The sequence below is a fragment of the Fringilla coelebs genome (assembly GCF_963513975.1).
Source record: "Fringilla coelebs genome assembly, chromosome: 1".
NCBI classification, from domain to species: Eukaryota; Metazoa; Chordata; class Aves; order Passeriformes; family Fringillidae; genus Fringilla; species Fringilla coelebs.
In genome coordinates this window covers 22,250,174-22,275,864 of record NC_140028.1, presented here as the reverse complement: position 1 = coordinate 22,275,864, position 25,691 = coordinate 22,250,174, and the positions used below count along the sequence as shown (strand labels likewise).

General features: G+C 36.1%; 1 protein-coding gene across 1 annotated transcript in view; it reads left to right on the top strand.

Moving 5' to 3' along the window:
• The window catches only part of SPAG1 (sperm associated antigen 1), a gene marked incomplete at both ends in the record, with an annotated part of 34,949 nt that overhangs the window by 1,519 nt on the left and 7,739 nt on the right, over positions 1-25,691 (top strand). Inside the window, 10 exons of the mRNA XM_084202102.1 lie at positions 4,341-4,408; positions 6,264-6,382; positions 6,749-6,854; positions 9,055-9,185; positions 9,803-9,909; positions 12,362-12,515; positions 16,500-16,916; positions 17,300-17,399; positions 19,387-19,539; positions 23,713-23,885. Of these exons, the coding sequence (XP_084058228.1) occupies positions 4,341-4,408; positions 6,264-6,382; positions 6,749-6,854; positions 9,055-9,185; positions 9,803-9,909; positions 12,362-12,515; positions 16,500-16,916; positions 17,300-17,399; positions 19,387-19,539; positions 23,713-23,885 (1,528 nt within the window). The remainder of the gene's footprint in view (positions 1-4,340; positions 4,409-6,263; positions 6,383-6,748; positions 6,855-9,054; positions 9,186-9,802; positions 9,910-12,361; positions 12,516-16,499; positions 16,917-17,299; positions 17,400-19,386; positions 19,540-23,712; positions 23,886-25,691) is intronic.

The following is a 25,691-nucleotide window of genomic DNA, read 5'->3' as shown; positions in this document are numbered from 1 at the left end:
TAAACAGCCTTTTATGTTCTTGGATTCATATTTCTAAGTACTGCTTAAGCATGTGAACTAGGCTCCTTCTGGATGAAAGTATGCTTGGAGATTTTCTCTAGCTGCCAGCAAGCTTTTGTTCCATGGGGCCAGTCAGAAGCCAGTCCAAAACAAACACCCTGGAACTCATACAGTGTGGATGTTAGTCTCTGCAGCAATTGTTTTTACTCTATAGCCACTCCTGTCCTGGAGTAGTGCTGGTGTATATGTCGTCTTTGATTGTGCTGGTATTCCCACTGCAGTTGTACAGCATTCTTCCTAATTTAGCCCTTAAGCAGACTTAATAAATCTTCATGACTCCAGGAAAAATATTTACGTTTTTACCCCAGGTATTAGTTTCCTTACATTTTGGTGGATTTTTCTTTTTTTCATTCATTTATCTGCCTGAAATCAGTTTTTTTTCTGTCCAGCTTTTCTTGCTAATACTAAATCCAGTGCTACTGAAGTGTCTTGGCAGACAAGTAGGTTGGCAGACAAGTAGGTGTGGATGGGATTTTTCTGAATTGTCAGGTATTATCACTAATCAGTTCAGTCTGATTCTCAACATTTTCTTTGAAATTCTGGGACGCTGCAATAGAAAATGCATTAAGCATTGTTCTTTTTGGAGGTTTGTGAGTCAGAAACGTTATGAAGGAATCCTTACGGGTCATGTGATCTTTCATATTAATTCCTATTTTTCTTGAATACTACTAATAAATTCTATTCACTAATAATTCCTATTTTTCTTGAATATTACTAATAAATGCCTGATTTGTGTTCTTATGTTGTCAGAAACTACTTCTTATTGTCAGCTGGTACATAGATGTTGGACCAAGGCATTTGGCATAGCTAGGCAGTCTCTGTTATGTGGTATACAAAGAGGCTGGAGATTCCAGTGAATGTTTGATAAGTGGTTAGTATTGAGACTAAAGTGTGCTTTTGTTTGGTTTGGTTTTTCTTTTTAATTAATGTGTACTCTTTCATATTTTGCAATGCATGTTCGTCTTGACTGTCCTATTTTGCTGAGTTGGATTGTGCCACTATAGCTTCATGTCCTCTATAATTGCTAGAACAGAAAATGATTTAATACCATGTGAACTCAGTAAATCCAGTTTAGAATCTCAGCATAAAGTGATGGAAAGTGTCTTGAAATCTAGGATACATCATGTTACTAAAGAGGATGTGTTCTCCATACAAAGACAAAATATTCACCCTTTTTTCCCCCTCTTCCTTTAAACCATGCAGCAGTCTTCAGATCAAATTTTGTTCTTTTGTTCTTCAGTTTTTGTTCTCCCTACTAGGTTTTGGTGTTAGCATTCAGGAAATCTAGATATAGCTTTATGCTTTACCTGTGGTATGTGATTTCCATTCCTTTTGTCTAAGCAGACGGCCTCTGAAGGAATTGTAACCTGTCCTGGAAGAGAGAAGGAAAGCCTGAAACATTTTATGCAGCAGTACAGTTATATCACTACTAGATTGCTGCTGAATAAAAAGAAGCTGTTTATATAGCACACACTAAATTTTATACCTGCAACATGAAATCTCAAAAAATTGAATAATGCACATAATCTGCTTTTCTTTTTTCTTTATTTCTTTCTTCTAAAGAAATGTGTCATCTTACAGTTTTTAAACGTGTTTGGCTAATCAAGTGGGACTATAATTATTTTTCAGATTGGCATCATATAATTTTGTAAGTGGGATCAAGCTTAGAATCATCCAAATTCATCTTTCTGCTGGAAATAAATGCACAAAGCCTTCCATAATTTTATGTTATTACTTGGTTGGAGACTGTTTATCTGATCTGATGCATAAAAAGTTCAGCATTTTCAATGAATCCAGTTCTGAAAATCATTATGACCCAAAACCACTGGATTGTACTAATGGGTACAAATTTGGTAGATGAAAGCATCTTGTTTTGTCTGTAATCAGATCTACTTGCTGATACTATATGTAGGTGTAATTTCAATTCACTACTGGTAGTTTTTAACCTGTGTAGTGTTTTCTTTTTATTGGTGTGAATCCATGGGAGGGATTCCAAAAATGGGCTGAAAAAGAGGAAATTTTTTGCAATATTCCCCTCTATAACACAATGTGGAGTTTCTGTCTTACACCACTCTTTTTCCTACCATGCTGCCCAGAACTGTCTTAACTGTCCATGCTGCATAATTATTATTTTTGCTGCCTCATTTTGTCCAGGAGAGAAGTAAAGTGTTTAAAGATATTAATATTCAAAAGACTGTATTGATGGGATTTTAGTTTAGGATTCTTTGCCAAACATGGTTTTCTAATACTGTTCCAGAAAGATTTGCATCCTCAGATACCTCCTCATGCCACAGCCCAGGGCATGCAAAATGCATACAAGTTATGTTATAAAAATCCACCATGATAGGATCTAACAGCCTTCATGTTGTTTTGGATATTCTGAATTAAAAACTAACACTGGTTAGCTGCCATAGAATAGTAATGTTTTAGGACAGCACACAGGGCCCACAGGAGAACCAAAGCCAAATTGTGTCACCTGTACTGAAGCCAATTGTGTGTTCATCTTTGGTCCAGAAAATGTTCAGTGAGCTTCAAACCCAGTGGGATTCATGCATTATGAATTATGGCAGGAACATGACAAGCACAGAGATTTCTTTTTTTGAGTTCCATGGCATGCAAGTGTACATTTTTTATCAATGCCTCTTGGATGAGATCCTCTGAAATATTACTGATCGAGAAATTCCTGACTCTGTTGGAACCATGACTTGATTACAATTATTTTAAATATATGAGACTTAGAATATTTTTAATTGTGAGGTTTTCAATGTTTCTTCCTCATTCCTTAAATGTACATGCTGTAGTTCTCCCCCGAAGCTGGAGTTGCATTAGTGTAACTACCTTATGAGAGTCTCTTCTGAGAGTTGCAGTATTTTTGCTCATTTAAATTAAAGACTTTGGTTGAAAAAAATACTTGATATTCATTACATTAGTAATATACACCAGGATGGATATATAAGGATAACTCATGTTTCAGGATGTGTATTTAGGAGCTCCCTCCTCTAAACATGTGTTGATCGCTGAACATATCTGTCATTTTGTCTCGCTTCCTGAAATACATAACATTAAGGGTAATTCTGGAGTTATATACTACAAAAATTTGTGTAACCTAATATTATAGATGGTCTGAAGTGTTTACAGGAAGGGTCACATTTGCATATGTAAATTGAGGTGTTTACATTCAGCTGCCAAAGTATGTCCTCATTACAGTGTCACCACTGGTAAAGCGAGTTTAGGAAGCTTCTGGTCATTTCTTTGGTCCAGTTTATCACATGCTGAATTGAACTGGTACAGATATTTGGAGATTGTACTGTGATCTCTATCAGATTGTTTGTTTAAACGCAGAAAATTGTAAATATGCAATTCTGCAAAGAATTACTGGTCTAACTCAGTGAATGCTGGATTGCAAGGTAAGAGGAGGACTGAATGGCCAGGATAGGGTAGATGGGAATATTTTGAACTGACTGTTCCACTGTGAAATACCTGTTTGGAACCACACCTTGCTATTAAGTATTTTGAAGTCAACAAGCAGGGAGGGGCATAGAAGAAGTATAGTCTCATGACAGAGGTAGAAGAGATGCCAAAGGTGACAGCTAGGGAAATAGAGTCCATTAGTGTAGGAGATGAGTTGAGATACAAGGCAGTTAAATCTGATTGTCAGAACTGATTGTTGCAGGAGGGTCATCAAGATAAATTTTAGGTAAGGCAAGCTTCAATGATGGAGCTTGTCTAAAATCTAAAAGAAATGTAAATTATCTTGGAATTAGCTTTAGTGAAGTGATAAATGGTGAAAAGAAGTCGAGAAACTACTTTGAAGTAATTTATTTGCAAATTTGTTGTGAGTGTTCCAGGGACTGCCAAAATCTGTGCCTGTAATTCTCTTGGAAAGGGAAGGTTCGTGATTCACTCTCAGTGTCAAACACCAGGTCACAAGGCTGAGTCTTCCGAAGACTGGGTTATTCCTTGCTGTGTTGAAAGAGTGGCTGGGAAGATGGCATCACAAGATACTAATTAGAAAGTTTCACTCAGTGCCTCTGTGATGTGACAGGACAGAGGACAAGAAGTGTGAGACTCAGGAGCCCCTCAGATTGCAATGATATGTGAAATGCATTAAGATTTTCTTTAAACTAAGATGAATTACATTTTCAAGACTGAGCTAAGATTAGTCATGAGTGGTGTTGGTTACTAGGAAAATATGTACTGCAGAAACAAAACCAAAAAAACCACTGTGAATTCCACTGCAACAAATTGTCTTACAAGATGGCTGTTTGTTTCTCTTTTAGAACAAAAAATTGCAAAACAAACAAAGAAGCAAGAAAAACATACCACGGGATTACAGTGAATGGGACAAGTATGTTTAATCCCTTATATTTCAGTTTTTAATAAATCTTAATTTACTTGTTTGACTAGGGAACATGGTGTATTTTGCAGAAACATAGTATTACAGTCAGCATTTTAGGGAACTGTAACACTGGTGAAACTTTGGTTTTTCTTAATAAATATTCTGTTAAAATGCAAATGACACATTGTGTTGCTAACAGCTGAGAACAAGTTTGTCTACACTTTTATACAAACTGTTTGAAATATAGTAAACCAGCAGAAAAATAAATAAAAATTGATTACTTAATTGATGAGATTTTTGAAAACAGCTCTAGGGTTATTTAACATGGACTTACAAACATGGACTTGTCTATATCTAAAGCCACAGTTCTACACTGAAAACAAAACTGATGAATACTTACTCCTGTACTGTACTGAACCCCACTAACATCAAAGAATAAGCTTCAGGCAGGTGCATCAATTTACTCAGATGCAATTACACTTAATAGAGGTTTAGACAGTAACTATTTTAGAATGGATGGAGCTCTGATACAAAGACATTCTGCATTATGTGATGGTGGCACATCAGCCTCCCAAGTTACGTGACAGGTTCATGCCCAAATTGTTCAACACCGAAAGCAAAAAGCACATTCTTGTGTTGTACTTTGTAGAAGCTTTTCTGTAGCTCCTGAAATCTGGAATATAATGCTCTAGAATCAGAGTGAGGAGGCACAAATTTCCGGTGCAGTAGATCAGGATATTGTGGGGTTTGGGTAATGAAACTATACCCCAAAAGCCCTTACAAAAACCCTGTTCTGCATAAGTTTTGCATATCACTTTTTTTCATGCATGTCTCTTTCAGAAATTGGTGCCTTCCTGCTCAAATGTGGACAAAGAAATTAGGTTATAAAAATACGTTGTCCAACAATTTATTGTTTCTTTCATTTATTCTTTACTCTTGGTACTGTATCTTTCCAAAGTAATCATACAGATTTTCTTTACCCATTTACGTATACAATCTTTAAGTGCTTTAGCATGTTGATAATAGTACAGGTTGTGAATTTTCTCACAGAGTGTATTTATTTTGGATAATGAGTACACTGAAACAGAGCTGTCTGAAAGATGTTTTCCAGTTTAAAGCATATCATGCTTTTAAAATGCTTTGAGGAAAATTTCAAAGCTTTCAAATAATTGCTTAGGCAATTTCTAAACAAATTGTTTCACTTCTTATCTTAAAACCATTTATTTTAAATGTGGTTAATTTATAATAAATAGGTAAAAGTAAGCTAGCAAAAGATCAGATTCAAAATGGACAACAATTAGGGTTATGTGAAAAGGTTTTGAGTTGGAGAAATTTTCAAAATAGTACCTCAGTTTCAGAAAGAAATTATTCATATTGTCAAGATTATTGTGGAAAAGCTATTTTCCTTTAAACCCTACACAAAAAGCAGTAAGAACAATGTTTCTGTATAGTATAGGAATTGATTATTACTGTATTTTACAGTATTACAGCAGCAATATTTTTTTGATATACATTCCTGAACATTGTTTTCAAAAGCTGCTTTAGTGTAGCTTTTGAAATGTCTGAGACTCAAGTTTACAGTATAAATTGCTTTGAAGCTGTTTCTTAGTTATTTTGGCAAAGGTTAATGGGGATGTTTGATAGGGCTGGGATGGAGCCTGATGAGACTGTTTCTTAAATTTTACCTGTCTTTTTTGGGGAATATAGTGAGGAGGTGAGGCAGAGATTTTTCATGGTCACCAATAATTGAATGCAGCCTGTATCTCTTTTCCTTTGGTTTATAATGAAAATAGAATATGCCTTTCTATCAGCTGAGGAATCTTGCTATGCAGCATTATTGAATTTGTCATTTTATTAATTTAAGGTTCGATGTGGAAAAGGAATGTTCTAAAATTGATGAAGACTGTGAAGAAAGTAACTCAAAAGCAAGATTCTTCAGTAGGCCAAGTCTACCCATAATTGAAAAGAAAATTGACACAACTGGTAATGTCTTAGAAACATAATTTTTCTTTAGTTGTAATACTGTGTTGTAGAGCATGAATACTACTTAGGAAGTATATCATAAAGTGCCTTTATTTTTTAGCACCTACAGATGCTAAAAGTTGTTACATCTGGTATTATAAATGAATTGTAGAGGTTAGCCAACTGCTTTTTTCTTGCATGCTGAATTGTATGCCTATCAGAAGAATTTAGTGCTTTATTACAGAAAATAAAATACAAATTTGTCTTTTAGCAAGCCATGTACTTTAAAAAAATTGCAGACTATGAGATTCAGAGTATTTTTTCTGTTTTGGTTGCATCTGTGCAAGTTGCTAGTTGTTGTTATTATGTAGAAATATTTTTTGCTAGGAATGACAAACAGAGAGAAAATTTTTATTGCTACTCGTGAAAAAGAAAAGGGCAACGAAGCCTTTGCCACTGGCGATTATGTGGAAGCAGTGACATATTACACTCGGTGAGTAAATACTATTGTGTTCTTTTATTTTAATAACTCTTACTTGTGAATGTTTGTTTTAGACCAATGTAATTGAAACAAATTCTTATTGAAGCAACTAGTGACAATTAGATTATTTTCAAAAGGGCAGAAAGATTTGACACAAGAATATTTAAAGAACTGATCCATCCTCATATTAATTTTTATTTATCAGAAGAGAAGGGGCTAGAAAGTAATGGAATGCAATCTGCAGGTGTCACAAATTTCCTCAAATTTTTTAAACCATTGCGATTCAAGGGCATGTTTACAAAAATAAAAGGATAATCAGAGTGCTGAGAAACTAAATAATTACAAATGTAACTTAACTCTGTGCTTTGAAATGGTAAGGACTTAAAAAAACCCCAGAACTCAGAAAGTGTCAAAGTTGTTGTTTAGAAATTTAGAGGACATGGGACTCTTGGGGTGTTAATTACCAGTGTAAACAGAGGATAATGATATGACACTACTGTGAGATGAAACATGAAGATAATTAATGAGCTATGATATTATAGTGGGATAACCTTGAAAAAAGTATGCAAATATTAATACATTTGTGGTCAGTGCAGATAAGTATGGAGAAAATAATGAATAGAAATAGTGTGGAACAGCAATAAAATAAATATTTAACAGATTTATGCTTAGGAAGTATCATTCATAATGTCACTGAAGGAGTTAGGATTTTGTAGAACAGCTTATGAAAATTTATCTGGAGGTTGCTGATATAGATAGATATGTATATATGTATGTATGTGTGCACACTTGTAATGATATTCATAGAGCACAAGCTGCTTAACTGAGGCATTTGATGTGTGATGGGTTTGGGTTTTTTTTTGTTGTCTTGAATTGCAGCCTAAAGATCTTTCTTGTTTTGTTTGGCTTTTTTGCACAAACATAAAAAGCCTATAGCTGTATTTCATGTACTATAAATAAAATACAAATACATAATACAAAAATAAGTAAAAACATCTGCTTTTGGTACATAAATAAGGTACTAATAACTAAGGATTGGCAGAATCCTTTCTAATGGAGAGTTTTTCCATTTTTGGCCCCCATGGGGCATTGTATGCCTTCTGAAATGTATGATAGTGACACCATGCTATTCTAACTGGTCACTTTTCTAATCTTATCTGCAATCTATTTTCTTAGAGTTATAAACATTTAAGTAAAATATTTTGGAGTGAATTGTTAATAACCTGAAGGGGTCATCTGTGGCTAGAATGGGAAATGTAGAGTCTGACCTCTTCTTACCCATTGGCTTTCCTTACTGGCTTGTCAGTCTCTTGCCTGTTCCTCTTGTGTGAAGACAAGCCTTCACACATTGAATCGCTGCTTAGACTAGAATGCATCTTCTCTTCTTCCTCACCCTCCTACCCTTTCTAAAGAGCATGCACAGATTATCCCATGACGATCATAACTGCGTAGAGCTTTTATTCTTTCTTTTTGTTTCTCACATGTTGTGCATTTGTGGACAAGTATTTGAGATTGTTCTTCAACCATGTTTTTTTTTTCCAAGGAAATGGTGTCTATTGCAGTGTGCTGTCCCCCCTTGGCACTTCCATTGCTATTCTTTCCAGAGACCACAGTTTAGGGTCTTCCTTGACACATTAACAAGGTTGTTGGCAAAGATTCCCTTACACCATTTTGTTACGTGCATACTAGCTGTCCTTGTTCCTCAGGGATGATCCTGTTACAGAAACTAAAACACTACCTACAATACCAGCCCTGCAGCCAGCCATGTACCTGACAATTCATCCACTGCTACCTGAGTCTTTCCATCTTACAAGCAAGATCAAGGAGAATCCCATGTGTTCTTCCCCACCACCATGCTTTTCATCATAATCCCCAGAGCTGTGCAGTTACTCTTCATCTCTCAAAGGTTCCATCTGGCAGTTTTTTTGGAGTCTACATGGATGGTAGGAGGAGGTAATAGTCTAAGTGACAGATGAGCCACGGCATCTCCTCTGCAACATCACAAGTCTAAGTCCTGGCAAGCAAGAGGCCTCTGAAGACAGCAAATCTAGTTGGTGGATGGTTGCCTGTGGTCTCACAGGAGGGAGTCTCTAACCACTACTGTGATTAGAATATCAGCATTAATATTGCTATAGCTTCCAGTAGTGAAGTGTTTCTAGATTCAGGTTTTCTAACTCTGACTCTAACATGATCAATATACCCTTTCTTTTAGGAGTATATCAGTAATACCAACTGCAGCTGTGTATAATAACAAAGCTCAAGCAGAAATCAAACTTCAGGACTGGGACAATGCTTTGCAGGATTGTGAGAAGGTACTAGATATGGAACCTGACAACATAAAAGGTAAAGTAGAAAATAAAATTTCAATGTAATATTTTACCTCTAGCAAATAAAATGGTACATGTTGTTAGTTGACTTAACTGAGCTTTAGATCAGGTCTAAATGAAAATAAGGGAACAGCATAGCTCCCCAAAGCAGTTTTAATGGTTCTTTGGAGGTTAGTGAAGTTTTAGGCAGTTCATCCTATTGATATGTAAAGGGAATTATTACATGACAAAATGTTTTCTATATGATAACTATAAGCCCTCTTGTATTCATGCAGTGTTTCCATAATACCCACGCTGAATTACAAATTAATTTAAAAGTGACACGAAAACAAGCAAAGTTGCTGGTTTATTCCTTTCAGAAGTCAAGGACTTGAATGTAGCTAACTGTATTTGCATGGGTGGAGGTGGAAAATCTGAAAATTATGAAAAGGTGCTTCACAATTCATGACTGCTGCCTCAAAAGACATCATGTGAAATTGCATCATTAAAATCATCAAGAAAACAGTTGTTACTAATATAGAAGTGCAGAATTTTAGAAACTGCATGACTGCACTAACACTGTTTTTCTAGGCATAGTATTTTTATTCACTTTATACTTTAAATACATAAATAATACACTTTGTTCTTTTGTAGCTTTGATGCGTCGTGCCACTGTGCACAATCATTTGAAGAATTACCAGACAGCTATAGAGGATCTGAATAAAGTGTTGTCTGTTGAACCAGAAAACTCTATGGCTAAGGTAAAGATCAGTGAGTTGAATATGACTCACTGATGCAGTTGTAGCATAAAGTTAGTGCAGTTCATGTTGTTTGATGTTACTTTAAGTTTTGAGGGCACACTCCATCTGCTGTGCCATTGATCAGCTTCCCAAGATCACATGTGGTGGAAATCAGGTACTTGAATGTGGCCAGATCTTCTGTTCATGACTTAATTGGGAGGAAAAGCCTTCTCTATTAGGGTAATTTAGGTGCCTAAAACATTTTCTCCTGAACATGCTTGCAGTATTAGTGTCTTGCTGATCAAAGCTATTTGGAAATTTCTCTTGAAAAGATCCATTGAGATAGGTGCATTTAAGTTTGAGTACATAATGAGAAGAAAAATTCAACAGATGCCAAGCTTTTGTTGTTACAATTTACCCAAAAGGAGAAGAGCTGGATTCTGTTCTTGCTTCTGTGCTTCAGCGTGGTGTTATAAATCCTCATTTTTCATCTCCAGGATAGAATGGAAAACCTTTCATACCTTCCAATAAATCTGGACTCTTCATAACCAATTTTGGATCAAAGGAAGCCAGATGCTTTATTTGAAAATTAAGGTCAGGATGTGGTCCTTGCACTACTATTACTCTGGCTGTTTAGGAGAGGATTGGTTTGTGTCCTTTCATTGGTGCCTTAGGGATGTTTTGCAGGTTAGAACAGTCCATGCATTTGGATTCTGTGTGTCCTGAGAGCCTTCAGTACGGGGCAGTTTTGATAGGAAACTGTTCGTTGTATGCTAATTATGAGTCCATCATACTACTACCTTCCCAATGTTTTTACATGACTTCTAGATGCTGTGCAATTGTCCCAACTTCTGACTTCTGTCCAGCTCTTGTTGGTGGCATCTTATAAGCTGCTAGCAGCTTGTTCATTGCTGCTTCTTTCATGGAGTTATTTATTACTGTTGCTTGAACCAGAGAAAGTGGTGCAAGCCTCTTGTGTCAAACTGACCATATACAGCATTTATCCTTTTTAGGGTGCTCCTGGAGCTGAGTTCCTGTCCAGAATAGTTCCAGAGTTTCACATCAACCAAAGAATTACATGTCTCTAGATCTGAGTTCTGAAAGAGATTTTGGTCTTTTTCTTTTCTGTTTGCAAGACTGAATATCTAAATAGCCTGTCAGTCTGTGACTGCAAATTGTACAACAGTCTATGTGAAAAAATGTATCAAATAGGCTGTGCTGAGACTTCTTACAATACCAGACAGAGATAGTCACTCATTTTGATTACACTCTTCCATGACTTGCTTTGCTGAGTAGTGCTTTTGTAGCTGAAAGCAAATATCTGTACTTTGTCCTTATTCATGCCAGCTATTATGCCTTGGCTGGCATATCTAGAAATGACAAGTGCTTGGCAGGGCATTTTTTTCAAGTTTCTCATTACTTGGAGAATCCCCAAAACTCTTTTGAGCTAAATATGAATGTATGGAACTTATGCAGAGTGCATGTTTATATCCAGAATCACTAATGCAAAAGTGAATTGGTTGTCAGTAACTGGAACTCTTCAGGGTAGTTTGTCCATGTGAATCTTTCCTTGGTCCTGTTTTTATCTTTTTCTTGTGACAGGAAGTACTGAGATGGCACTTTCTTGCACAGTGTTGAATTACATTCAGAATACCACATCATGCTGGGTGTGTCTTACTCTGCTCTGACAGAGCAAAGTGATTTAGTAGTTTATGGGTTACAGTGACAGTGCTGGGCTAACAGTTGGCCTAGATCTTAAAGGTCTCTTCCAACCTTGATGATTCCAAGGGCAGTTAAAGAGGATTTTTTCAGTAATGGAAAAATATTATAGAATGAGAAGCTGTTTGATCATCTAATTGCAGTTCTTATAAGAGGAGCAAACCTTATCATTATTCAACAGTGTCCTTCTGCTAGACTGTTAAGAGACTGTTGTCTCTTGGTTCTTGTTCTCTCAGTTGTGTTTCCCTGTCAGTTGTCCATCTGACATCAGATTCTCCGCAGCATAAATTTTGATTCTGAAATTAGGCTTTTTTGGAGATGCTCTAGAGAACCTGTTTTCTACATCTCTTCTTAGTATACCATGCCAGATCTCACAATCATAAATCTACTTTTTTCCTTTGAATTTAGTTTTTTATTTTTGATAAGCAGTGCATTCAAGTACTTATTTATTTATTTATTTATTTATTTATTTATTTATTTATTTATTTATGTGATATCTTCACACAAAGATGTGAAGATATCCCATGTCTATTTCTTGTGAGAGAGACAGAAATTGACTATTACTCCTGGTTTGATTCTGACTCTTGTAAGATTCACATTTATTTACCATCTTTTTAAATTGGCAACATTTATCTTGATAATTCTTCAGGATTTCACATGGATTATTTAACAGAATGTATTTGCTGTACATAAACTGTAATTTATATACATAATAAAAAAAACTGCTATTGCTGATTTTTTTTCTCTATTGTAGAAAAGTCTGCTAGAGATTGAAGAAAAGCTGAAAGGTTTAAAGCCTGTATCTGAGCCTCAAGGTAAAGGAAAAAAAATACTAATTCAAGAGATTGAGGATTCAGAAGGAAGAGAGGAAAATACAGAAGAACGTGAAAGAAGTGGTGGAGATAAAAGTAATGTATTATAATTTCCTACTTTATTTTAACCTAAGGAAAAAATAGTTGTCTTGGAGATAGTAATGTTTATTCACACAATTCATCCATATATTCTTGCAAAGAATTTTGCCTGTTTGAAGAGTAAACTTACATTGACTACTTAAAGTATACCTGAGTGTGAAATCTAGAACCTAGTTTTTTTACACATCTTTGTAATTCTTTCTAGAATGGGCCTAACAGAGACAAATGGGGAATGTTGCTATAAATCACCTACTTCTCTGTGCCCTGTGCAATTTTACACCTCTCCTTTGATGTGGACCCAGTTAAAAATTTCTTCTGGTGAGAGAACATTTTGTGTTCCTGAGATCTTTCTCTCACACAGCTTTCCTGCCTTCCCATCAGCACATTTTTCTTCTGCATTTTTCTTCCCATGCTTGCATCAAAGGGTGTAACAATGATCAAGTATAATTTGTTAACATCTATAATTTTTGTTGTTGTTTGTTTTGGAAACTATAATTCTTTTTTTAGTTTTTTTTTTTTTTTGGTTTTTGTTGTTGTTGTTTGTTTGTGTTGGTTTTTTTTTTTTATTGTAAGAGCTTATCTCTGTGCTCTGGAAGTTTTTATTAGAGGTAAACAGCAAGTAATTCTTGTACTGGATGTAGTTTACAAGCAGTTGAAGTGTATCTCCCATTCCTGGATTAGTGTGTGGTTAACTGCAAGGCTCCTGGGATGAAGCCACTGGCATAATCAGAATCCATGGCTTGCAGGAGGAGGTGAGGTAGCAGGGGCTAGGAAGGCTTGCATTGGCAGCTTGCTTTTAGATTCAGCTGCATGGCTGGCCTCCAGCCTGCAACAGAATAAATCCCTAGGCTGACTTCACCCTTCTCTTTCTTTTAGTTATGTTGGCTCTTTAAGGTATTGTGGAATGACAGCTGTGACTTTTATGTTTTCTGTGTTTTATCTTGAAACTAAATCCGTCTGTGGGTTTTGCCACTTAATCATGAATGTTGGACTGTAAATTTGTGATATAATAATGTATTATTGGCACACAAGATTAGAGAAAATATATTTTTCCACATCAGTTGGTGTCTACCAAATCTCCTGAGCTAAAACTTTGGAAGAAAGGAGTGCATCATGTCCCTAGCCTTAAATGTCTGTTCATTTGGGGGTGTTTTCTGTTGTGAGCATTCAGATGACTGTGTGCCTTCTAGCTCCATAGGAAGACTTCCATTGTGTTGATGAAAGGTTAGGCCTTTAAACACAGGGAGGATTGCTGACTGACGCCAATGGCATATGTGTTCCTGTGATACACATAAGTATTTCTGAGATTTAAGTGGAAAGCTTTTTCATAGATTACACTGTATTTTCTTGTACAGCTGGAAACAAATATGAATTCAGTTCAGTTAATGAATAAGAAATGTTCTGTGAACCGAACAGCAATAAAAGACTAAATGTGTAGTCCTGTAATCACAGGCAGTCCAGTAGTCCCTGTAGTCCAGTCATGTAGTCACATTTATTTCACGTTCTAATTGGTAAGCCTAATGCATTCCTACTGAACTTACAATTTAGATTGGAATTTTTTTGTTTGTTTGTTTTCTTTAGGGCTGAAGAGTTGATTTCTGAACTTTGATCAAAACAATCTAAATAGACTGTAGTCTCTCTTCATCTTCTATGTAACTGAAAGCAAAAGTAAATGGAGCCCTTTCTGTACAATAGAAATGGAAAATTGCTTGCATTGTAGAGATTATAAAACCCAGTATTCAGGCACTGCAAAAACTAAAAATCATGTGCTTGACAAAGCACCTGGTATTTTGACATGCTTCCAGAAGTTATAACCTCAAGTAATAACTACAGTTTAAAGATAAATTGATACATTTTAAATAGCCCCTTTTAATTAAGACAAATTTGTTGAGCTGTGTGGTATATAACTGATCTATTACAATATTAAAGAATGTTATATATATTATATTATTATAGATTATATAATAGTGAACTCTTACCAAACTTCAATTGTTTTAGTTTTATGATGGCCCTTCCATTTTAAGTTTGTTATTTTAGTAATAACAGAAATTAAAATTGTTTCATGTCTGTGTTTGTTGTCATTCTGGTCAAAATTCTGTCCAGACTTTTCATTACCTTTCTTCAAATTCTCCTTGGAATTTATAATGTGTCTTGAATTTTTATTTCCTTAAGAAAAGTTCAGAAGTATTGGTATTTTTTTTTTTTTAGCCCAGAATAATGCTTTAGTTTTGCTGTAGAGACCAGTACAGGACCATTGTTTTTAAAGACTGAAACTAAAAGACAATGAGAATTATATTTAAGAAGTATAGCTGTACATTTTTTTGCACGCTGTTTACTCAGACTTGAAATATTTAACCAATTAGTATTACCCAGCAGATACACAAGGTAACTATCAGCATTCCTATTGTCAGGGGGACTCCAGACTCCAAATGCTATAAATGCTTCCTGTTTAATCCAGGACTGGCTCTATGCTCTTCATCTTTAGGAAATTTTTTCCTGTATTCAGGAATTACAGGTTATTTACATTAATAACATTTACATCACATATTGTGTGCCTGCCTTGCTTTTTTTTTTTGTCTCTAGAAGCTGGGACGCTCTTCGACAGTGTTTCACTATGTTTTGTAAAAGCTTGTCCTATCACCTGTTAGTTTGTGATGTTGAAATTTTTTTTCTGTTTTGGTGTATGTAAAATGGAAGTATTTTAGCATGTATGTTAAGGAAGTTTTTAATATATTGGTGTTTTCATTCATCTGCCCAACAAGCCTTTTACCACCATTCTGCCTAGCAAATAGACTTTAAACCTTTTTGGTATATTTGGTACTACCAATTGGATGAGTGGGTGGGTGGATGTCTCAAATATAAATAATTTAAGTTTTACAAAAATGTCTGTGTGGGTAGGTTTAGCCTGTCATTGTTACCACTGTGGAGTATTATTATTAAGTATGGTGTTTCAAAACAGGGATCTCAGCTAGGTAGGAGGCACTAGAGGATCTGTTGTTTCTACAAATCTTATGCTTTCCCATCCTGTTCAGTTTGATTGCAATAACATTTTGTCTGCTCAAAAAAAATTATTTCTTTCATTTTGGACCATCTGAAGTTCATCCGTGTTGAGTCAGTGTCAGATGTTTTGTTAAAGTCAATTGAAAGTATTGTTCCAATGTGTGAAAAATTCACATAGATAAGAACAGATAAGAATATCAGGTTCTTATCTGTTCTTATCTATGCAGCAGATAAGAACATCAGGTTAAGGGAAGGGGAAGATTTCATCTTAATCGTTCCAAAAGGCAGAGTTGTTGTGTGCTTAGTAGTATCGAGAGTCAGGCTCTGCAGAAATCTCTCTTTGAATACTGTGGTAGTATCCTGATAGGAAATCAGATGAATATGAAAGATAGAGATTTTATTATGTAATACCCTTATTCTATGAGTTTTCCTAAATAAATTTGTAATAAATAACAGTGAAGGTTGAAAGATCACAAGCATGCATAAAAGGGTTTTTGACATGTTTAAAGGAAATCTTCTTGAGAAGGATTTATAAGCTTTTATCCTGCCTATTCTGTGTTATATTTGAGGAGAATTTTGAATAACGTTACTGGCTTGATAGCTTGTGATCTAATTTTAATACGCGGACATTTGATTTGGTCACGGAAGATCAAAGCGTCCGTGTTGAAATAGGCGGTATTTAAAGAGTTAATGTCAAGGTGAGCCCTGTACCATTCTGACACCTCAGGACAGGGGTTCCCGTGTGCCCAGCTAGGGGCAATGAGGCTTCGTAGTAATCCCTTCTCAATAACAACCGCAAGTTCCTCGTAAGAAGGAATTTTTGTGTGTCCTTAGCAGTGTTTTCCGAGGCAGATGAGCCCCCGTAGCGTCGGGATGCGGCGGCCTTGGGTCGGTGTCCGTGCGCAGCACCCCCGTGCCGCGGCGGGCCGATAGTCTGCGCTGATGATGCGGCTCTAACCCCGCTCATTAACGCCCTTGCAGGCTCCGGCGCGGCAGCGGCGGCGCAGGCGGCGGCCGGGGAGCCCGCGATGGGCAACGCGCACAGAAAGTCCCACGGCAAAGGCAAGGCGCAGGACAGGGACGCGCACAAACACAAGGACTCCGCTGAGAGCGGAGGGAAAAAAGGCGCGTCAAAGAAGTCAGAAAAGCATTTGTCAGACTGTGAAGGCGAAGTTAATGGCTATTTACGCAGCGATGAGAAGAGTGAAAGCGCCGAAACTGAGGAGATCTCCACATCGCATAGAGAAGGGTCTCAGTCGGCTGGTGGTGGCAGTTCCACTTCACTTCCTCCTACTGCAGCAAAACTAAAAAGTGAAGGAAACGAGTTATTTAAGAGTGGACAGTTTGGAGAAGCTGTGCTCAAATACTCGGAAGCAATTGAATATGTCACTGGTCTTGGTGAGTGTAATACCTTATGCTATAAATCTAGAAGTGTTTAGATGATTTAAAGGAACTACAAGTGAACAAATTTAGCCTGCCCCTGGATTTTTGACAGGAGTTACCTTGCAGTAAATCTTGCATCGTTTCAGTAGACAGCAGTTCATGTGACAGAAGATAGAGAATGATGAGTGAAATAATGTTTTAATTTTCTAGGGGTAGAGCTTTTGACGTTTGTGTTTGAAATACTTACATACTCCAGGTGATGTGATAAAAGAAAGCTCTTTACTGCTTTGCAGTGTCAGCAAACTGCATCACTGCAGTGCAGCTTGGAGTATGCAGATTTTTAATTCTTAAGTGTAAATTCAGTAATACTATTTGATTTTAATTGTAACTTCTTTTAGGAGAACAAAGTCCAGACGATTTAAGTATCTTGTACTCAAACAGAGCAGCATGTTACCTCAAAGAAGGGAACTGCAGTGACTGCATTCAGGATTGTAACAGGTAAATTGAAACCTCCCATGTAGAGCAACAACATTCCTAGTGATGATTAAACATTTTAACTGATATATTGCTAGTGCTGTTTGACTCAGAACAGTACCAATAAAGTCTGATTCCCTGTCTAAATGACAGATACCTTTGTTACGTAAACAATCACATGAAAACTAGGAAAGAAAGAACTTTTAACTTACTGTCTTACTGTGTAAGGTCAGCGTTTAAGCTTATTATGTTCACAGAAATGCATAGTAGGAGTCAAGTTTTTCATATAAAAGCAGGTTTACAGTGGAGTTCTACAGTAACTAATATGCAAAAGCTTTGTTAAGCCAAATGCCTATCACGGTATTAAAAGCACATGTATGGTGTATGTGTGTGTGTTCTCTGTTGGTTTGTTGTTTTGGTTTGGGAGTTTTCAATATATACTTGACATAATTATAAACAGTAATTACAGCTGTTAAGGAATTGAGCTAAAATCCTTTCTGCTTATTGTGGCTTTTAAGGATACAGGAGTTAGAGAAGATAGATACCTTCAGTACCTTTCAAACACTGTGTCCCACTAAATTAATACTGTATTTTTGGTGTTTTGGGTTTTTTAAATATTTCCATAGATTGAGTTTATAATGCTGAGGCTTAAGGTGTAAAAAAGAATCTTAAAAGAATTAGAAATCATATTACTTAATCAGTGGGGTTTTTTGTACAGCAAACTGTTAAAAAAAGCCCTCCAAAACTAAAAATAAAATATGCACGTACCTTTGTAGTTCAGAGGTACAAAACATTTAACTTACTGTATGTATTCTACCTGACAGAATAAGTTCTTTGAGAAAAATTACTCATTAGCAGTATTTTGTTAAAATAGATGTAGGATCACAGACAGCTGGCCAAGATGGTGTATTTAAGACCCATCACATTTTTGTATTCAGGAAGTTTGAAGTATGTAAAACTTCAGCTGGAGTCAGTAATACAGAGGTTTTAGGTTTTGTATTCTTACCAATTAGAAGCTTTTTATTCTTAGTATCTAATGATAGTGTCCTTAATGTCATGCATATTTTCTGGATGCACAAGGACTCATAGTGCTTAGTGGTAGAAATAATACAGAGGTAGAAATAATTTACAGACTGGGAAGCAGAACTGCAAACCTGCAAACACATGTAATGTTAAATCTTCAGTAGGCAGCGTAATATAATAGATTATCTACAAAAAGGTTACTTGATTTCAAAGTAAAAAATTATGTAGGGTTATATCAGATGAAACCTTCTCCCCATGAGCACTGCTTGGCATTGCAACTGGTTGCCCAGAGATCCTGTGGAGGGTTTTCAGGCCCAGCTGTATCAAGACCCGAGCAGCCTTGTTTGATCTTTGAGCTAAACAATGTCTGTAGCAGAAAGCTGGCGTATCTCAGTCTGGGTGGCTTTATGACTTCATGAAATCAAATTGTCTAGACTCATCTTAATTTCACTATTTCAAAAGTTTCTCTCTCTCTAGCAAGAATCATTGAAAAGAAGGTAGTTCTTGAGAAATAAAATCTTTGACTGCTTCATGGTGCTGGGAAGAAGTTCTAATTGCACAATGTTGAGCTTGGTATTGACCAGACAGACAGTCAAAAACGTAAACAGACAAAAGGCAGGCAAAAGTCCAAAAAAAGTGTATATTCCTGTCCTAGTCAGTGGGTTTTTTAAGTGCACACTTTCAGTTGAGGAAGAAGAGCTGAAAGTCATGTTAGCAAAAGCACCATATACTGATGAGATGAGATGAGAGCAGTTTTCCAGATGGAAGACAGAGCTTTGAGTAGAGTAAGCTGTAGTAAAAGCACTAACAGTTTCAAAACTGGGTGTAATTTAGGGTGTTGATATGAACCACTCAGACCCATTTTCCTTTATTATTTTACTGTGTCATCTCAAATCACAGAGTTGCATATGGTTGTGTATATCATAAAATAGTTCTTTTAATTCAGTTACTTCTTTCCAATCCTGCATTTTTGTTTTTGTTTTCCCAGGGCTCTGGAGCTTCAGCCATTTTCCCTTAAGCCTCTTCTACGCCGAGCAATGGCAAATGAGTCAATGGAGCGGTATCGACAGGCATACATTGATTATAAAACAGTCCTGCAGATAGACAGCAGCATCCAAGCAGCACATGATAGTGCTAACAGGTAACTCCACACAGAAATCCTCTGATAACAGTCAAAATAGAATTGAATTCAAATTTGTTTGTTTTACATGCTCCCTCTCTTCTATGTGCTTGGGAGTTGTTGCACAACGGGTTCATTATAGGTATAGGCTGTTCTTTTAGTTGTTTTCCCATAATTTCAGTTTCCTTTTCCTAGCACTGGGTTCCTTTCCTGTTTTTCAAAAATATAGTATTTTCAATATTTTAAGGTTGGTTATTTTAAAAAGTGCTCCTACTTGTTCTCTTTCCTAACTTCTGTTTTATACTACATAAAGTAATACTTAAGGTCCATACCATTTCTCTGCCATCCTGTTTCCTTTGCATATTAACTGTCTTTCTGTGGCACTTGGAGATTTATGTAAAGTGTTAATCCTTCTGAATGCTTCAGTTGTGGAAATACTGAAGTAGCTTGAGGCAGTGGTTGGCTACAAAGCCTAGAGGTGTAAAAAATATAATTGAATATTATTTTCAAGTATTAATACTTTCAACATTAATACTTTCTGCTAAGAGAGACATTTGAATTTCTCTAATTATACTTTAATACTATAAAGTTGAAAACAGAACAGCCATTAATCACTGAGCAGAAACCCACATGCATGTGACCTTTACAGTGGAATCTAATATGGTTTTTTTCTTCCTAAGGCTAGACCATGAGCACTTGCACTATTCATTAAAAAGTTCATAATGCCTTTTTTTAAATTCTCTTTATTTGACCAGAGGAAATTGAGGCACATCATAATCTCTTAGAAGTCCTATTTTTTTTTGATACCACAAAAATTTTTAGTGATCCTCTGTATCTGTGGTGATAATAGAGCATTTGGATTGGTGGAACAGCTACTTATCCTGGTACCTATGTAATTATTACACTTTTTAAAAATCTTGCTGACTTATTTTATCTGCAGATACTCTTTTCATATTCTCCTTGACTTGGAACTTGCTTTGTAATAAGCTTATTTCCCTTTTCTCCTTAACACTCTTCCTTTTCTCCTCTCTAGGCCTTCCTTAAGTTTTTAGCTTCACTGCTCATAACTCTTTTCCTCCCTGGCAACCCATCACCTTATTTCAGCTGCTTCTTCCTTCTTCTCTTCTGCTGGTAATTCATTTTTGCTTGCGAATTATTAGTTTCTAAACCATAGACCTCCTGTGTAATTGAACTTTAACTATATTTTTAAAAAAATATTTTCTCATTTGAAACTTCAACTGAAACTGTGCTAAAGCTTTCTTTTCCTTTCCAAAGTAAGAGACCTTTCTAAAAATGAATTTTAAAAAACATTACTGCCTTTTAACTTAAAGAGACTACCCCAAATATAATATTTTGGGGGTTTTTTTTTAATATTAGGAAGATCAGATCTTAACAACCTTATTTTATTGGAGGTGTTCTTGGCTTTTAATTTTCTGATGGAAATTGTATAGTGATGCTTTAGGATGCTGACAGGAAAAATTCATCATCCTGCTTGTGTCTGAGGGTGGGTTTGATAAACCATGTTGAATCTTGTTTCTCTGTGCTTACATAGCTAAGCAGACTTTTCAAAAACCTTAGAATCAATTGCATATTTTTAATGCTTGCATAAAAGACAAGGGTTTTTAATAGCAAACCTTTGTCTGATCATTTCCAATGAAAAGGAAATAATTAAGAGTTTGGGTATATGATGGAAACAAGCATAAACAGTTATTTATGTCGGTTAGGTGATGTTAAATTGTGTCTTTTATTGGTTCCTTAGGTGATTTTTTAGATAAACTGGAAGGACTGGCTCTTTTAACTATGTCTGCCAAATAACTGAAAATTGCATTTCAAGCATGCTTTTAATTAGTGGCATTTTCCTAGCTTTGTGAGCATCAGTGGATTTCCTACTTGGTGTATTTTAATTTCCTCTTCAGTGTTTCATTATTTACTTATCTCTGTTAGAAATACAGAAGCTCTGATGTGTGGGAATATGTTTATGCATTTCCTCTTACTAAACTGACGTTTTGTTCCAGTTGTCCCAATTCCTTTAGTATCAGTGAGCAAATTGCCTGAAATAGCTTGGAAGCTGTTTTTGCAAAGTCCCATATGAGTACTGTACTGCAGAAAGAAATTTGTGATCAGCTCCAGATCTGCAGGATTGTTGGGTCAAGTTGGGGTGTTGGTGGTGGGAAATGAGTGTTCCAGCTTTTTCATGAGACACCTGTGCTTTTTAAGCTAATCATGGCACACAAGTGTGCATTTTTGCAAAAGACTCTGCTTACATTATGATATTACAAGGAGTTGATCATCGGATACTGCAGGGTTCTTTCTGTGGATTTTGATGAATTAGAGTTCTTTCCTGTAACTTTTTAAGCCCATTATGATAAATGAAAAAACAAATAGGAATTCAATATGACTCTGGTTTCCTGTGGAATTACTCCATTACTTTCTATGGGAAATACCTGAAGTTAATTAATTGACATGTTAATATGAATTGTTTTGTTGCCTAAAAAAACAACCTGAGTAAATCTTTGGGTTGTTCAAGTTGTGATGGTATGCCACATTTTTCCTTAGCAGTTGAGTTCAGGCTATCGTTAAAATCCTGAAGTTTAAGTAAAATTAGAGCAAAGCAGTACTTGGACAAGGCATATTGTTGTTATGTCCTCTGAGATACTTAGGAATGGTACAGGCAGAGGAGAGCCCCTGCAAGGGCATGTGCAGTAAACACATAATAAAATAGTGGTTTTGATCACTTAGAATACAAATAAAGCAACTGAATTATGCTAAGGAATGTGATATTCTGTGAATTAAGAAATTTATTTTCAAGTCAAAATGACATGGTTTTTATGCAGCATGGTTGGTGTAAGACATAAACTCATTATATAGCTCTACAAACAGACTTTTTAATCTCTATAATTCTTTAAAATATTTTGGTAATTTCTGTTCTACATAAAGGAGATTAGAACTGGGGCTGCTTCTTGTATTAGTTTTTTGATCAGGCCACAATGGGAAAAGAGTATGGTCTTGAGTGCTCTGATTCTATTGCCAAAGTATTACACTGATACTTTTTTTTTATAAATAGCTGTTATTCAAATACTTTAAAAAAACATAAGTAAATAAGAAAACTCCATTTGGTAATTTATGTTCATTCTATGTTGTTCTTCATGTCCCTTTCAAGGTTCTTGATTCTTTTTTTTTTGGATGTGCGTTCATGTAGTGTGTTTTTCACAGTGTTAGATGGAAGTGCACCTGATTAAAAAATTTTCGTTTTATTTCCTGTAGTATCCATGTGAATTGCTTTGCTACTCAATTCAGAATTTTCCTTTCTTAAATTATGAATTAGACTTTTTACCAGTTGAACTTGATTCTTAAGCCCATTTTGAGATTAGGAGATGTTTATCACGCTGTTATTCTCATAATTTTTTTTTTAACACTACAAAATTTCTAATGGAACCACGAAATCTTAAATAGTTTCACTTACTATGTCAACTTATGTCTTTCTCCAAAAGAGAAAAAGGCAATGGGAAACTCCCACTTAAATAGTTTTGGATTGAACCACACATATGTAGAAATAGTTGACATATATATATATATGTGTGTGTGTTGGTTTAAGAAAGACAGTTTTTATATGTAATTAAAATATTTTTAAATGGGGATTGATTGATCCATTTCTGACTATATAACCATAAAATGCAACTTAATGCAGACTACTTTGTGACCTGCATTGCTTTCTTTAGTTGTTGTGGAAGAGGTTTCATTTGACATTTGCAAATTTAAGTATCACATTTTGCCTGAAAATATTGTAATCTTACTTACTACAAGTAACACCTATGAACAGCTGGGAAGAGTAACCAAAATAAATACATTGATTTCTTTTTTTTGTTTTTTTTTTGTATTTCTTTACTTGATGTGGTAGGCAGCATTTAGAGCTTAGTTGCAGAATCAGTCATTGTGTTAAATATTTACAGATCGTGCAGAAGTCAGCTTGTATTCTAGATGCCTCCATAATACTCTAAAGTGGAAAAAGTCTAAATCTTAAAGGAATGGGATACTGTTAACTGTTGTGATAATATTTTTCAAATTAGCCTTAAGAATAATTGTTCAAGTTTTTTTTTTTTTAATTGGAACACTGCAGTGTTGAATTGGTTGAAAGTTATTAAAGGGAGAGTTAAATATATGAAAAGTCATATTGATGGGGCTGTTCTTTTTCAGAATAACAAAGACTTTAATGGATCAGGATGGTCCCAATTGGAGGGAGAAGCTGCCACCAATTCCAGTTGTTCCAGTTGCTGCTCAGCTACACAGGTGGGATGGAGGAAGCCCCACTTCAGAGAATAAACCAAGTACTACAGACATCAGCAGAGAAGAAGAATTGCAGATGAATTGTATGTATAGCTAATGCAAATACACATTCAGAAAATAAACCTAACTAGAAAATGGAATACATTTTAGCAATGTCAAAGAAACTGCTTTAGAAAACACTCGTTAAGAGACCTTTGTGAAAATGCAAAGTAAATTACTGTCATTTACTGTCATGATGGAGTTTAATGTGCTTTGTGGAGCAGTTATGGTAAATTTTTTTAACCAAGTGATGTAGTTTGCAACATGTAATTTAGTTATATAAAGTTAAGTTATATAAAATCTGCAGCAGTACCCATCAGCAAAATATCAGGATCACCAAAGCCCAACTGCTGGCCCTGCCCAGGACACCCCAAGAGTTACACCATGAGCCTGAGAGCATTGTCCAAACCCTTCTTGAGCTCTGTCAGCCTTGGTGCTGTGACCACTTCTCTGGGGAGCCTGTCCAGTGCCCAACCACCCTCTGGGTGAAGAACCTTTTTGTGATATCCATCCTAAACCTCCCCAGCTCCGCTTCCCTGAGTCCTGTAACTGGTCATGAGAGTGAAGAGATCAGTGCCTGACCCTCTGCTTCCCCTTGTGGGGATATTGAAGACCTCAGTGAGGTTTCCTCTGTTTCCTCTAGGCTGAGCAGACCAAGTGACCTCAGCCACTCCTCATACAGCTTCCCCTCTGACCCTTCACCGTGCTTGTGGCCCTCCTTTGGATGCTCTCTAATATATCTTTTTTACATTGTGGTGCCCAAAACTGCCCCCAGCACCCAAGGTGAGGCTGCCCCAGTGCAGAGCAGAGTAGGACAATCCCCTCCCATGGCCTGCTGGCAGTGCTGTGCCTGATGGCCCCCAGGACATGAGCATCAGTGGTTTCCCTGACATCATAACACAGTTATAAAACAGTTTTCCTCCAGAAAAACCACCCCCCAAACAAATACCCAACTTTGGCAGAAGATTAAGAGACACCTTTCAGAGATGTTCTGGACTTGTCCATACATAATCACTGAGAGCTGAACTCTGGGAAATTTAATCTCATTCTTGACTTTTTTCCCCTTCATTGCCGTTTCCATTTTTCTCCTTCAGTAAATAAGGTGAAGGAAGCTCTCTGATTCACTTGTTACTAACATTAAACACCCCCTTTGCAAAGGCTTTAACCCTGTGATTCCTTATTCAAGTATTAATTAGTTTCCCTTTGAGTTTATTTCAGTATAAAGTAGTATTGAAGATAATCTCCCCTTGATTAACAACAGGGGTGACTGCAGTTTGTAACTGGGCTGTTGGCTAAATACATACCAGTGATGGGGTTATGTGTCTATAATGCATTACTGCAGTACTGAGTGTCCTCCAAGTATGTGGCAGCATTTTGGTGCAAAACATGTCTATTTCAAATAGAGCAGGCTTTGGTTAGGCTCTGTTTTTAGAAATATTTAAAACAATGATTGTGTAACTGTTTTTTTCATTGAAGGCTGACTCTTAAGGTTCTGCTTGCCTTCTCAGGCCTCTGCTGCATCAGTGAGACCTGACAGTGATAGCTGGTACTAAAAGGCTGCCAACAATAATGTTCAGTTGGTAGTTAATCCTTACTGTTGGCTGGCAGTTTTTTGCAACAATTGTATGTTTTTCTTACAAGTTGTCTTACAACTTGAGTTATAATTTAGTTGTGTGTTTCATGTAGTTTATTTTTGCCCAACTCCATGTGTAGCTTTCTGGCACAGGAAACTGCCATGTTTTTATAAAAGAACTCATTGAGTTCAGTTATAGGTTTAAATTGTTGGTTATATATGTTGGTTATATACAGTGTTCAAAACCTGAAGCTTGGCAGGAGGCTCATATTCTTTA